The sequence below is a fragment of the Aethalodelphis obliquidens genome, unplaced genomic scaffold (assembly GCF_003676395.1).
Source record: "Aethalodelphis obliquidens isolate GAN/ISIS:26980383/991018 unplaced genomic scaffold, ASM367639v1 scaffold126, whole genome shotgun sequence".
Classification (NCBI taxonomy): Eukaryota; Metazoa; Chordata; class Mammalia; order Artiodactyla; family Delphinidae; genus Aethalodelphis; species Aethalodelphis obliquidens.
This window is the reverse complement of record NW_020838070.1, coordinates 1,173,655-1,188,831: the sequence shown is the minus strand read 5'-3', so window position 1 is coordinate 1,188,831 and position 15,177 is coordinate 1,173,655. Positions and strand designations below refer to the sequence as shown.

The window sequence follows — 15,177 nt, the reverse complement described above, 5'->3', positions numbered from 1 at the left end:
GGGGACCTGGGCGGGGCTGGGGCGGGGCCGGCGAGCCTGGGGGAGGCGCGGAGCCGGTGGCCCAGGCTCACAGGCCAAGATGGCTGTTAATTAAAGTGCTGGCACCGGCTCCTCTCTGCAAAGTTTGAAGCCGTTATTTTCCACTCCAGCGAAGCGGGGAGAATCCGGCTGGTCTGACAGCGACGCCACACCGCGCTAGGGGAGCGGGCGCTCTTTCGGGTCGGGGAGCGGGCCGCCTTGCAGCGCCGAGCGCGCCCCTGGACGCCCCGGCGAGCGCCGGGGGTGCGTGCTCCCGCCCCTCCGCGGCCTCGGGCGACCAGCCGCAGTTTCCCCGGCGGATTCGGGAAGGACTCCGGGTGACAGACGAGCCCCAGCGGCACAGCAGAGGAGAGAGCCGTGTGCGCGCGAACTAGGGGGCGCGGCATTGTACAAATCATACGCCGACGACCGCGCACTTGTCCCTCGGGTCACCAGCCCTGTCGCTCTTGGGGGAGTCATACTGGGGAGACCGCCGTGGGGGACGGGAGGCCGGACTGACAGCCGAGAGTCGGGACTACTCTTCCCGAGCCTGGGGCGGGGGGGTCTAGCTGTCCTCCTCCGCCTGCACTTAACGCCTTCCTCCCTCTAGGAAGTAAACGGTACCTAGAGATCCAACTGGGTGGCGGTTAGAAGAGCTTGGAGCCAGGCTGGCCGTTTGCATCCCGGCTCTATCGCTTATTAGTTGTGTGGCTTTGGGCAAATCTCTTAACTTCCCAGAGCCTCAGTTCTCCCGCTGTAAAATGAAAGTAATGATGGGCTTTACCTCCTTGGATTGCTGTGGAGATCTGGTGTGATGGCCTCTGTAAAGCAGTCAACACAGGGCCTGGCACACAGAAAACCCTGAATAAATGCTATTGATTGAATTTTTAGCTCCTTCCTTGGCGAGGGGATCACTCTAACACGGGCTCGGCGGTGCTTGAAAGGTCCTCTCTCACAGCCTCCACACCCCGCCCCCGACATCCTCCTGTTCTTGTCCTCCTCCCAGCTCAGGTGGGGTTAATCAATCTCAGCTTTGGGAGGGGTCCTCTCAGGAGAAAGGAGAAAGGCTGGAGGGTCATTCTTTAGCAGCAGCTCGTGGCCTCTGCATGGCAGAGCCCTCCCGGGTAGGCTGGATAAAGGAGGGTGAGAAGGAGCAGCGGAGCAGCACAAACTGGGCCTCAAATAACGTGACAAATATTTTGATGGAAGCAGACGCCTTCTCGTTTATGCAGCCTAAACACTTTACTGCACTTGAGGAAGAGGAGTGCCTTATACAGCCTGATGGGGAAAAGAGTTAGGAGCTCAGGAGGCTCGAGCTTGGGTAGGAGCGGAGAGCTGAGGGACTGGGAGAGATCAACCCCTCCTCTTGGAGCCTGGGAGAGGGGGTCACCACCCAGGGATGTGTTTGTACTGTCAGAATGGAGAAATTACCTGGGGTGCCCACTTTCTTAGGGCCCCGATTTCTGCCTTGCCTAAAAGCAGGGAGAAGGGAAGTGACCAGAGTAAGATGGAGGGGCCCCCGGCCCCACGCCCATCCCGAGGAAAAAGCAGCCTGACCTGGCCTGGAGCGCAGGCAGGAAGGAGCAGAGGTAAGGAGGTGTGGGTAGAAGATCCTGCTCCTCCTGGGGAAAGGCGGTCCCGGGAACATCCAGGAGCCAAAAAGAGAGGAGGGAGCGGCAGATGTTAGCACTCGGGATTCTGCTGGGCACCCTGACAGGCATCCCACCACCACCCGCATCTCCCGGACAGGTTGTCTGCGAGGCCTGAGGGCGGATTGGCCCCCTCCCCATCCTCCTGCCTTCCCCTCTTCCCCCTCATAACCCTCTTCCTTGTCCTTCCTTCTTGCTCCCCGCTCCTTCCTCCTCTCAATCGCTCTTTGTCCCCTGAAGACCGGGGTGCCCTACCCCAGCCTCCAGCCCCTGCGGGCCGTGGCCCCTCGTGCCTCCCTCTGTCTCTCTCGGCTTTCCTCGTAAGCGACCCTCGAGTCCTCTCCCTCCCAATCCCCCTCGGCGCTTTCTAGCTCTCCCTATGACCCTCTCTTCCATTCGCTTTTTCGTCCCTAGTCTTCCCTTCTCTATGCGAGCCTCTCCTATGTCTGAGACTCTAGCATCCTCTCCATTTCCGAGGCCCTGTCTCCCTCAGTCAGTCTCCCCTTTCCTCTCCCGGCTCCAGCCCTCTATTCCGCGGCCCCGCCCCACGGCCCCGCCCCTCTTGGTGGGCGGAGCCCTACCGTCCGCGGCCCAATTAGGCGCCGGCCCAGCCCTCAGCCCCACCCCTCCCGGGCGCAAAGCTGCGCTGAGCGGGTGGGGCTGGATAGGGCGGAGGGGGCGGTGGCTCGAGCGCGGGGAGGCAGGAGGAATCAGGCAGGAGGCGGCGGCCGCCGCGCTCAGTTCTGCCGCGCCGCGGGAGGGAAGCGCGAGGTGGGAGCCGGCGGCTGGGCTCGGCAGCGCATCCAGCGCAGCGCGGCGCCCCGGGCCCGGCCCCATGCCCTCAGCCCCGCCGGACCGCCGTTGAGCACGGGCGCCTTGCCCGCGCCCCCCGCCCGCCGGCACCATTGCCCCGACGGCGCGGCCTGGCGGCCCGGCGCTCCCCAGGCTCCGCGCCGGCCGGAAGACGCTCCTGGCAGCCGCCGCGGGCGTGGTGATGCTGCTGGTGCTGGTGGTGCTCATCCCCGTGCTGGTGAGCTCGGGCGGCCCGGATGGCCACTACGAGATGCTGGGCACCTGCCGCATGGTGTGCGACCCCTACCCCGCGCGGGGCCCCGGCGCCGGCGCGCGGCCCGACGGCGGCGACGCCCTGAGCGAGCAGAGCGGCGCGCCCCCGCCCTCCACGCTGGTGCAGGGCCCCCAGGGGAAGCCGGGACGCACAGGCAAGCCGGGCCCTCCCGGGCCCCCGGGGGACCCGGGTCCTCCGGGTCCTGTGGGGCCACCCGGGGAGAAGGGTGAGCCGGGCAAGACCGGCCCTCCCGGGCTGCCGGGCGCGGGGGGCAGCGGCGCCATCAGCACGGCCACCTATACCACGGTGCCGCGCGTGGCCTTCTACGCCGGCCTCAAGAACCCTCACGAGGGTTACGAGGTGCTCAAGTTCGACGACGTGGTCACCAACCTAGGCAACAACTACGACGCGACCAGCGGCAAGTTTACATGCAACATTCCCGGCACCTACTTTTTCACCTACCACGTCCTCATGCGCGGAGGCGACGGCACCAGTATGTGGGCGGACCTCTGCAAGAACGGCCAGGTGGGCCCGGCGGGGGCATGGGGCTGGCCTGGGGGCAGGGTATCCAGGGAGCCCGGGGCCTAAGGGTACGGAAGGGCGCAGATGGAGCCCCTGGAGCGGCTTAGGCATTACAGGCGGGGATGGTCCAGGCTGGCTGGCACCCCTAACTCCTCGGTTCCTGGGCGCCAGCTCCAAGGCAAATGCCGCTGGGCACCTGCGGTATGGAAATGAGGGAGATAAATCCAACTAATAATCAGAGAGCAGGGCTCCCGGGCGCGCGGACTGGCCCTTGGGGGCTTGGCCCTTGGGAAACAGCATCTGAGAGCTGGGATTCTGGTTGATACCAGCTGGTGATGAGGGGACGGATCAGGATGGGCTCTGGGGAAAGGCAGCATCGGCGCCCACGGGCGCCTGGGCGCACCGCTAGGCGCGCAAGCAGAGAAGGCGAGCTATAGATGTTTTGCGCACAAAGGCAAAGGGAGCCGCGCGCATAAAGCCTTAGCTGCAATACATCCCCCGCCCTAAGGAAGGGACCACTGGGCAGATCTGACACCCTTTGCAAAAGCTGGGACTGCGCGGCCCCTTCCCACTGTGTCAGAGCTAACCGCACAAAAAGACTGCCTGGGGGGGAAAGTTTTTCCTCCTGAGGCAGGGCAAAGAGGTGGAAACTCCCCTCCTCTTTGCCTCCCAGCTGCAACTCCTGATTCCTGGGGTGTCGGGGGATCCTCTTCCTTCCCTATCCCCATCGGAGAGACCAGAGTGGCAGGCACCAAGCTCATGAGGTCTTTGGTACCTGGGACTGGCAATGCCTCCTACTCTCCTTGGAACCGCTGCTCTGGGACCAATCTTGACCTAACCCTGCCCCAGGGTGACAGTTTTACGCAGCTCCCTTCACTTTGATTCCCCCTCCCTTCTCAGTGCTCCCAGACCACGGTGGCCTGGGGCCCCTGGGGTAGTCAAGCAGAGCATCCTTGTGGAAGAAGGTGTCTGTGCCAATCAGAACTAAAGCTAGGCTGATGGGAGTTGGGAAGGAATCTCCTGCGACTGAGACCCAAGATCCTGCTGGAACCCCTCCCACTGCAGCACTACCCTGAGGCAGACCCTGGCTTGCGGGGTGGGGGAAAGGACAGGCCTGAGAGTCAGCAAAAAGCCTACCAGGTGCTTGTAAGTCTGCCCCCTGCCCTCTCTGCCCTCTCTCCCATGCCTGCTGTGTCTGATTTCTGCCTCTCCCCTGCCTCTTTCTCCTATCTCTCCATCTCTTGTGCTGGCCTCTCTCCTGTGTCTACCAGTCCTATCTGTCTCTCCCTGGGTTTCTGGTCCCTCACCCCTGGGTTTAACCCCCCCCCCCCCTTTATTTCTTTGGTGTCTCTCCCACTTGTGTCTATCAGGCTTCCTGTGTCTCTCCTCTTTGTCCTTGGTTCTTGACCAAATGGGAGGCCCTAGTATCCAGTTAGGGCCATCTCTGCAGACAGTCCCACATTTCCCCTTATGAATCGCCGGTAAGGGATGCAACAATGTCACCTTCATTGATGGAATTTCTTCCTTTCCTAAAGAAAGTTTGGGCTGGCATGAAGTTGAGGTTTCAGGGGGCTGGGGGCCCAGCTTGCCTGAATAGGGAGATGGTCACCAGGCCGCCAGTGGGCCCTAGACCCTATGCTACTTCAGGAGGGTGCCACAGGGCCCCAGAGATGAGACAAGAGGAGGCCCCAAAGATGGTGTGTGCTTGGGGCAAGGACACTTGCTGCAGTCTCAGGGAGGTGAAACTGACCCCAAAGCCTCTTTTTACCCCCCGGGACAGGACATCGACAGAGCCTGACAAGGAGGTGGCACCGCAGGCTGGTAGAAGAAATGAGGTGGCTTTAACCAGGGGTTTCAGAGACCCAGCATTTTAAGTTACTCAGACCATTTCCTCCATACACATAAAAAAATCCAAGCAGTGGGGTGATAGGCTCTGGTCCTCCCCTACATCCTTTGTGACTTCTTCCAGATTGTCCAAGAGATTCCTTTAATCTCACTGGTCATTCTTTATATTAGTCTTGAGCCCCTACTAGGAGCCAGGTTTGGGGTTCCAGAGGTTCAGTCTGCTTGCCCTCCAGAACTTTGTGGTCTGTGCAGGGGAGACAGTAGTAAACACACAATAACACAGCCCAGCGATTATTGAGTGGGAGAAGGATAGGGAGACCACTGGCACTCCTGTCCCCAGATGTGTCGGCTGGAGGGAGTGATTCAGTGGGACCTGCCCCAGCTCAGACCAACCTGCTCTGGGGAGAGGAAGGTGAACCTGGGTCCCCAAGGTGAGGAGACACAACTAGGGAGAAAATGAAAAGGTCAAGTGTAGGGAAAGGCTGGCTCAGAGGTGGATATTCAAGTGAGCGGAGAAAAAAATGATGGGGCTGGGCAGTGGGTGGGACCAGAAAAGAGGAGCTTGCTCCTCCCACGCCTTCAAGTCCAGGGGTGACCCTGGGCTCTGTGCTTTTCCTTCCTGGCTTCCTGCCTTGCAGAGAGGCTTCCAGAATTTCCTCCAGAAGGTAGAGCTGCATTGGGGCCCTGGCCCTTCCCTGGCAACATGGGGAGATGGGGCGTCACCACCCTCCTGCCTGGTGCTGAGACCCCCTCTCTGTCCTTGTGTGAGGCCCACCAGCCCCTCTATCTAGGGGTAGCTTTGAGTCACCACTGCACAGCCTGATGGCACTAAGCCTGAGTCATCAGGACATGGGCACCGGAGGAGCCTGAGGAAGGGTCTCTAGGTTGGGGCTGGTGCCCTGGGTGAGGTGAGCCCCCCGCAGCTCCCTCTAAGACCCACAGTTCAGGGACTTCCCTGGCTGTCCAGTGGTTAAGACTTCATGCTTCCAGTGCAGAGGGCATGGGTTCGATCCCTGGTCCCTGGTCGGGGAACTGAGATCCCACGTGCCGGGCGAGGACGCGAAATTGATAAACAGGGCTAGAGAAGAGGGGGCTGTGTGGGGACAGGCCAGGGCCTATGGGAAGGCAAGTATTACAGATGGGCAGGGGCTTGGACACCAGAGTTTGAGTGAGGTGAGAAGTGATGGGGTGTGTAAATTGGGGACCATGGTATAAAGACCTAACTGGAGATCAGCCTCTCTGATGGGAGGAGAGGGGCCCCCTGCTGTCCTCTCTGGCCTCTAATGCCTTTCACAGCACAGCACGAGTGCCTGGCATAGTAGGGACCCAGCAATGGTGTGAAAGCACAAGCCCCCTGTGGACCAGGCTGGCTGCCTGTGGGAGTCACACCTGCACATCCCAAACCCCAGCATTGCTCTGGGGGTAGGGGCACATTTCCTGGGTTCTCTGCCCCACCCCACCCCCACTCCAGGCCCCTAATCGGACCACTGCCTCAGTTTCCTTTATTGGCAGCCCTTGAAGAGGTGCTTCTATAGCACCCCCTCCTGAAAAGCCCCAGACTTGCTTTCCTGCTTCCAGGACAACATCAAATCCCCAAACTTCTCCTCTGCCCCCAGGAGGAGCTGGATGCCTCAACTGTTCCCAGTCTTGTGCAGAGAATCAGGACCCCTGGGTGCCATTCCTGGATCCCCCACTGTCTAAGGATGGAAGAGCATTAATTCTCCCTGCCTCCGTGGACAGTCAGGATAATCACAGCAACAATCATGGTGATGAATAAATAATAAACATAAGCGTAACAGTGATGCTTGTCACATCACCAGGAGATTCCTGATGACAGATGACGGTATTCTAATGGATTTGGCTATTAAGAAGCACACTGTTTTAATGAGTTAAGGCTAAATTAATCTGGGTAATAAAAATAATTGTTATTAATAGTAATTTATTAGCAAAGATAATGAAATGCATGTGTAATAATAAATACTACCAGGATTAGGGCCCAGGGAACAACACAGGAGTTGGCTGCTTGCTTTTTCAGCTCTTTCCTAGTAGCTCAAAGCCCATCAAGATTAAAAATTTTTTCCTTCACTGTCAAAAAGCTTCTACACTGGTGGCAGTGGTGAGGCAGGATCTTCTCATCCATTTTCTAAATGGAGAAACTGAGCTCCTTGGCAGACGGCATCGCTCCCTCATTTGATTTTCCACCACCTTTAGCTGGACCAGGAGTTTTCCCAACTGAGTGCCCCAAACAATTCCCTCCCGGGTTGGGGAAGAAGAGCTTGAGGGGCGAGAAGGGACTGAAAGGATCTGGGCTTTAACTGGCAGGCTGCGTGCAAATATGTCAGGTCCTCCTGGTGCAGCATTGCTGCTGAGTCAGCAGCTTCGGCACAGCTGATCTACAATTCTGCCTTCTGTCCAGGAGGGAGGATGGGCCCCGCCCCTAATTTGGCTTGGTCCAGCCCTGACTGTCAGCCCTTGGGGGAGTTGCCTTCGGGGAAGGGGCAGGATGGAGAGGGGCTGTTGAGGAGCCTGGCTGAGAGAACCCCATTCAATGCAGCCTCCCCCCAACACAAGCCGGAACTTGAAGATAGTTCCTCTCTTCCCATTCTCCACCCAGAATATCCCGGAGAGGCCCCAGGTCAGATGGCTCAGGACTTGCGCTGGCCTCAGCGGTCGGAAAGGAATGCCTGGAGGGAATTCGTCCACCACCCCACATCCTCAATATCTTATGATTATAGTCTGAGCCCCCCAAATGATGTGTCAGGCTTCAAATCCAAAGGCTGGCGCTCCCCTGCCCCATCGTCCTGCCTGTCCCACCCCTCCTCCATCCAAACAAGGAGCAGCAAAGATATCAGATCAGACTGAGGATCACAGAGGGATATAAGGCTTGGCTCCCTTCTTCCCATCCACTTCCTTTCTACCACCGTGGGGTGATACAGGAGGAGCCGGAAGTGCTCTTTGGGTGGGGGAATAGTCACAGGTATAGCTACAGCTCCTTGGAGGCGGGATGCAGGCCCAGCCTGAGCCTTGGGAGGGGAAGTAGTGACCAGGCCTTCCATCTCACTGCTCTGGTGTGAAAGACTCCAGAACGGACTTCAGACAAGGCGTCCACAGAGCAGGCCCTGGTACTACTGTGGTTGCTTTCTAGTAGCCTCCAGGCCCGAACCTATAAGGCCAAGGGGCGCCCTCCTGTCCATCCACTGACATAAGAAAAGGTGGATGTGGCTGAGATGTAAGGCATCATTATCACAATAAGGCAGAGAGGAACCAATGGTGAGAGAGGGGATGGCCCTCCATCCCTTAGGGGTCCAGAGAATTCCTCTCTGCAAGGAGGGAGTTCCAGGCTGAGGCATCCCGGAAACATTGTTGAAGTCAGACAGTGAGACCCAGGGGAGTTAAGGAGGCCGATTACACCTTGACGGCCAATTCAGACCCAGATTACACCTGCCCTAGAGATCCAAGGCTCCTCTGTAACCCTTTCCCAAAACACACAGTTATGACTGGACAGGGCAGTGGTAGGATGATGGGAGAAAAGCAGGCTGAGAGCCCTGATGGGGCTGGAGGTGGGGCTTTGGGGGCTTCCAGAGGTAGCTGCCTTACCTCTGACGGTCCCCCTCCCTCCCCGACCCCACCTCTCTCCCTCCTCCTCCCCTACCTTCTCACACACACCCCTCTTCTCCTACCCCCACCAACCCCGCAGGTGCGGGCCAGTGCCATTGCCCAGGACGCAGACCAGAACTACGACTACGCCAGCAACAGCGTGATCCTGCACCTGGACGCGGGCGACGAGGTCTTCATCAAGCTCGACGGAGGCAAAGCGCACGGCGGCAACAGCAACAAATACAGCACATTCTCCGGCTTCATCATCTACTCCGATTGAGCTCCTCGCGACCCCTCCATCCCCTATCCCCCCGGAGGTCCCCTCCCGGCGGGGCAGAGGATGACCCGTCCCCCTACCCACACCCCCTCGCTGCCCGCCACGGCCGCCGGCTTCTCCCGGCTATGACGCCCCCGGCCTGCCCTCACCACCGTCCGGGCCGCAGCAAGCCCTCCCGCCGTCTCGCCACAGAGCCGGGTCCAGCGCGCCCCGTCCCGGTTCCCCGGGAGGCGGTGTCGACCGCCCCCGCCCCGGCCCGCACTGTATATTTGTACAATAGGATTGTTTTTGCCCACCTGACCCACCAGCCCGCCCCAGCTGGGGGAGAGGTCTCGGCGGGGTCGCTCCCCGTGCTCGGATGTGCTGCCCACCCGCTCTGGGGTGGCGCTGCCTGGGGGAGCGGTGTATTGGGGGCTGGATGGCTTCCCAGCTACAGCCCTGGCCGGCTGAGCCCCGTCTGACCAAAGCTATAATAAAACACTTCCACCCCGCTGGCTTTCCGACTGTGCCGTGGAGAGGAGTTGCAGGAGGGGACCATGAACCCTGCCCTCCTCCAGGCTGGGAATGAGTCTGCTGAAAGCTTCTCACGGATCCGTGGGGAGCCAGGCTCCAGAGCCAGAGCTGGTCCCGGAGGAGGTGGGCCGAGGGACCCAATGCCCACCACAGCCCAAGTGGGCCTGGGCAGCTGGAGTAGGAAGCAGTTCAGTTACATCATCATTTTCCAGGGTGGAAAAGCTCCATCTTTTCGACCTTGAAAGTGGCATCAGCATTCCAAAGGCACAGCAAGTTTTAAATTGGGAAACCCAGGTTCCAGTCCCAGTGCCACGGTGTAGAATCCTGGCCGTGTCACTCTTTTCTGACTCAGTTCTGGGTTAGTGACAGCAGCGAAAGGAACAAGCTTTGCATTAAATGCTGGTTGACCCTGACCCAAGCACTTCACCCCTGGGCCTCAGTTTTCTCATTATAATGTGTAGGTGAGGAGACCTAACCTACCTCACTTGACTGAGAATTAAAGAGGTATCATGTATATGCTCAATAAACACAACTTTTATTATTTATGCATCACTTTAAAGTTTGTCAAAGGCTTTCACGTATGTCGTTTCACTTGAGTCTTCCAAGAGCCCTGGGAGGTTGGATGAGTAGATTTTATTCTTTTTCCAAAGAGGTTAAAGAGCTTTTAAAATAGGACACAGGGACTTCCCTGGTGATGCAGTGGTTAAGGATCCACCTGCCAATGCAGGGGACACGGGTTTGAGCCCTGGTCCAGGAAGATCCCACATGCCGCGGAGCGACAAAGCCTGCGTGCCACAACTACAGAGCCTGCGCTCTAGAGCCCGCGAACCACAGCTACTGAGCCCACGCAGCTAGAGCCCATGCTCCGCAATAGGGGAAGCCACCGCAATGAGAAGCCCACGCACCCCAACGAAGAGTAGCCCCCGCTCGCTTCAACTAGAGAAAGCCCACACACAGCAACGAAGACCCAACACAGCCAAAAGTAAATAAAATAAAATAAATAAATTTATTTAAAAAAAAAATATAGGACACAGTCCCCAAGTTCTGTGATTGCACGTGAATCCAAGAAGCCCTTGACTCCCTGGAGACACACTAAATCTCCTTGCCTTGTCACTGCCTCCCTCACCTCCTATTACTGGGACCATGACGGTTGCACAGTTAGGGCATTCCTAAATCATAATAGCTAATATTTAGAGAGCACCCACTCTGTGTCTGACACCATATAGGAACTTCTTAATTTTTTAAATTTATTTTTGGCTGCCTTGGGTCTTCGTTGCTGCACGCAGGCTTTCTCTAGTTGTGACGGGCAGGGCTACTCTTTGTTGCAGTGCACGGGCTTCTCATTGCGGTGGCTTCTCTTGTTGCAGAGCACGGGCTCTAGGCTCACAGGCTTCAGTAGTTGTGGCACGCAGGCTCAGTAGTTGTGGTGCACAGGCTTAGTTGCTCCGCGGCATGTGGGATCTTCCCGGACCAGGTCTCGAACCCATGTCCCCGGCATTGGAAGGTGGATTCTTAACCACTGCGTCACCAGGGAAGCCCCATATAGGAACTTTATAAATATTATCTGATGGAAATGTGTGTGGGGTGGGAGTGGACTGGCAAGAAATGCTCCCATGCCCTTTAACGTGGATGCTGTTGTCTTATCCATTTCAGATGAGGAGACTGAGGCTCAGAGAGGATAAATAATTTGCCACGGTCACAGAGCTAGGAAGAGGCAAATGCCAGTATTTGAGCCAAAGACCATGCTCTTACCCAGCATGCCATATTACATAAAGACCTGGGATCTCCGAAGCAGAACGGAGGAAGGATGGCTTGGGGGCAGCCCAGCGCTTCCACTCCAGCGCTGCCCTGCAGAGCCTTGATGGGATTTACAGGCATCTGCCCTGGGCAGCAGCCATGGGGTGAGCCTCTTGGAGAATCCCAAGGCTCTGCTTGAGGGAAGGGTCCCATCTGGCCTCCCCTCCCCCTGCTGGCTCAGCTGGAGAGACAGGAAGGAGGGGTGGCCTCCCTCCCAGTCAGGCCCCATGTATGGACCCTTGTCAAGGCTGGCGGACTTGAATGACTTTCTTTATCCTGTCTTCTCTCCCCGACATCCCCCTACTGCCAGCTGTGGCCGTTTAATAAAATTAGCTTAATACTTGTTCCTTCCCTGTGGGGTCTGGAGATTGAAATCTGCGGGTTCCCACAAACCCAATAAAACCCCTGGCAGGTCTAGCTGGAACGAGAGTTTCCTTGGGAAGAGTGATTAGATTAGCCAGCACCCCCCCGCCCCCCCACCCAGTGCCACCCACAACCCCCTGTGATTCTTTAATGGCCAACTGGCCCCAAATTACCACCACACCTGGGCGTGCTCCCCAGCCCTCTCCAGAGGCCACAGGGACTGGTCTAGGACCCCTGCTACAGCAAAAAGCACGTTAACCATTTTTGTAGGGAGAGCCAGGCTGGTTGGCCTGCTTTCTTTTCTTTCTGGTGAGTAGCTGTTCCTCATGTCATTCTGAGAGATGGGCCTAAAATCTCCGTGTCGCAGATGAGGAAATCATAGTCTGAAGAAAATCTGTGACTTGTCTATGGTCACGCAGCAAGTTTGTGACACAACTGGGACAGGACTGAAGCCAAGGACCTTTTCTTCCTTTGCAGGGCACCAGGGGTGTCCGGCAGTGCCAGTTGCCAGCTGGTTGTCACTCAAGCGGCATCCCAGCTGGCGGGGAACATGTTGGGGTAGCGTCTCCCCCACGAGACAGGGGCTCCCCAAGGGTGGATCTATTTTTTTCCCCCCTCAGACTTGGGACACCTGAGAGCAAGGACTATGTCTCCATCCTCAGAATGGGAAACTTCCTGAAGGCAAGACCGTGTCCTCCATCAGCCTGGGTGTCCTCAAAGACAGTGTTTTGACTGAGTTGAGGGCAAGGTGTGTATCTCCAGAGACTGGGGATGAGGAGGGGCCGTTTCCTAGTTGCAAAGATTGTGGCCGTCCTCTCAGTGGCTCCAAGGGTAGACAATGTGCTTTTTCTATTAAACTAGGCTTTCCGAGACCAGACCCTGGGACTGGAGGTTCCCTGAAGGACAAACTCTGTCTCCTCATCCAATTGGAGTCTCCTTGAAAGCAGGGCACGTGTCTCGCCTCTTCCTCTGTCAGGGGCGTGTCTGCCACAGAAACATTCCACAGGGCAGGGCTGGCTAGGTGGTGGGAAGGAGGCTGGACAGGCAGAATGGTGAGCCCACTCTGGAGGAAGGAAGGAAGAAGCCTCCCCAGGCTGCCTCCCCTTTAGAAAGATGTGTGATTAATTAACGAATAATGTCCCTGCCAAAGGGGTGTGAGGATGGCAGTGCCCCTGGAGCTCACCCACACGAGGAATGGCAGGCCATCCTGTGCCCAGGCAGCTGCCAGCCCTCAGAGCTGGTGTTGCCCTGGTTTCCGGGGTCAAGGGGAGCAGAGGGGGCAGCAGGAACCCACCGCTGGGGGCTACCCTAATTGGATGACTTTGCAGGAAGGCCAGGCAGGTGCGCTCGGCTCTCCGCTTCAGCTCGCTGCAAACACATCTGCCATGGTGAGGTCTAGGGGTTAATTGCCTCCCGCCTCACTCCTGGTAACCGATATTTCATTTACTGCTCAGAGGGGGAGCTGCCTGGAGAATCAATCCTGGACAAGCATCCAGGGGACAGGGGAGGCGCGGAGGCACGGGAGCTGTGTCCCGGAGGATCTCTGAGCGTCAGAGGAGGAGGCAGGAGGCAAGGACCAATTGCTCAAGGCTATTCTGGGGCTCACCTGCATTCTGCTGACGCTGACAACAGCTCCAGGACCCCAAAGAGCTGGGAGAAAATCCAAGGGGTCCAGAGGCTGCACTACTTCAGCTAGCGGTGCTGTTTCCCCTGCCCTGGTTCCTTCTGCATGTACTTACCTGGGTACCCCTGTAAGCTGTAGCAGGTTAGATGCGGTTAATAAGGTTATTTTCACAAGCGATGAAGGCATATTTGAAAAGCGGAACTGGAGGTGTGAGCTCCTCACTTCCTTCCAGGTAATAAACCTTAAAATCCTACAAATGGGGTTTCCCTGGTGGCGCAGTGGTTGAGAGTCCGCCTGCCGATGCAGGGGACACGGGTTCGTGACTCGGTCTGGGAAGATCCCACATGCCGCGGAGCAGCTGGGCCCGTGGGCCGTGGCCGCTGGGCCTGCGCATCCGGAGCCTGTGCTCCGCAACGGGAGAGGCCACAACAGTGAGAAGCCCGCGTACCGCAAAAAAAAAAAAAAAATCCTACAAATGAAGTGATAATAAAGTGGAAGTGAAAAGTCTGTAAATGTTTGGGACTGGGTGGGGGTGGAAGGGTTACTGAGAGAGGGCAGCTGGGGCCTGGAGAGAAAAGGGACCAGAGGGCTCCCTGCCACCGTGCTTTCCACATGCTACCCATTTGCCCCATCTGCCAAAATTGAGAATCAAAGCCACAGAATGGGCAACTCTCAGTACACAGCTGGAAAAACTGAGACCCAGAGATGAACCCAAGGTTGCTCGGGCTGGTTCAGGGCAGAGCTAGAACCTGAGACAGCAGGACCCAGCAGACATGCAGCAGTTGGAGTCAGAAGAATTGGGCTCAAGTTCTGGCCCAGTTCAGTGTTTTAGGAAACGAAATTTCACCTCTCTGAGCCTCGGTTTCTCCATCTATAAAATGGGCCTAATAAAAATATCTACTTGAAGGGCCATTACGAGGCAGTGGGTAAGAAATTATTAATATTTTGTAAGTTGTAAAGCAAAATGCAGATGCAAGTCTCCCAAGCCCTGTGATTTAAAATTCTTTTGAGGACTTCCCTGGTGGTCTAGTGGTTAAGAATCTGCCTTCCAATGCAGGGGACATGGGTTCGATCCCTGGTGGGGGAACTAAGATCCCACATGCCTCAGGGCAACTAAGCCCATGCGCTCTAGAGCCCAGGTGCCACAACTAGAGAGCCTGCGCCCTGCAACTACTGAGCCAGCGGGCCCCAGAGCCCGTGCCACAACTAGAGAGAAGCCCACGCATCGCAACAAAAGATCCCACAGGCTGCAACAAAGATCTGACACAGCCAAATAAATAAATAAAAATAAAATTCTTTTGGCTGCACTTCAATGTGTGGGCCGGTGATGATCGTCACTGAAGAAAACGAAGACATCTGGGTTTTCTCCCACCCGAAGTGAGTGTGGGGCACTAAGGGAGAGATTGGTCTGCGGTACCCAGGATGGAGAGCTAAGTATTAAGAATGGAGTCTCCAATGTGGATTCTCCCACCATTCTGCTCTGTGGCCTCCAGTTTGGGGTAAGAGCACAGGGATGCCCCAGAGGACCTGGCCAACCCATCTGTTTGGTCTCTACTTGCTCTGCTCATTTTTTAAAAAATATTTATTTATCAAACAACCCATACATTGTTAGTATAGACATCATGCAAGGTTAAAACATATTCAAACATCAAGATCCACATTCAGGGCTTCCCTGGTGGTACAGTGGTTGAGAGTCCAATGCAGGGGACGCGGGTTCGTGACCCGGTCTGGGAAGATCCCACATGCCGCGGAGCGGCTGGGCCCGTGAGCCATGGCCGCTGAGCCTGCGTGTCCGGAGCCTGTGCTCCGCAGCGGGAGAGGCCATGGCAGTGAGAGGCCCATGTAAGTTCTAGAGGCTGGAAGTCTGGGGTCAAGGTGCCACGGGGTTGGGCTCTGGTGAGAGCTC

General features: G+C 57.2%; 1 protein-coding gene across 1 annotated transcript; it reads left to right on the top strand.

The window, feature by feature from the left end:
• The first annotated feature begins 2,382 nt into the window (after nucleotides 1-2,382).
• On the top strand, nucleotides 2,383-9,466 carry C1QL1 (complement C1q like 1). Its single transcript, XM_027098957.1, has 2 exons — nucleotides 2,383-3,258; nucleotides 8,798-9,466. The coding sequence occupies exons 1-2, from the start codon at nucleotides 2,662-2,664 to the stop codon at nucleotides 8,975-8,977; spliced, it is 777 nt and encodes a 258-aa protein (XP_026954758.1). The 5' UTR covers nucleotides 2,383-2,661; the 3' UTR covers nucleotides 8,978-9,466.
• Nucleotides 9,467-15,177: the final 5,711 nt, after the last annotated feature.

Coding starts and splice junctions, on each gene's coding strand:
- C1QL1 (XM_027098957.1), top strand. CDS start 2,662: ATGCTGCTGGTGCTGGTGGTGCTCATCCCCGTGCTGGTGAGCTCGGGC. Junction 3,259..8,797: donor ACCTCTGCAAGAACGGCCAG/GTGGGCCCGGCG, acceptor CCAACCCCGCAG/GTGCGGGCCAGTGCCATTGC.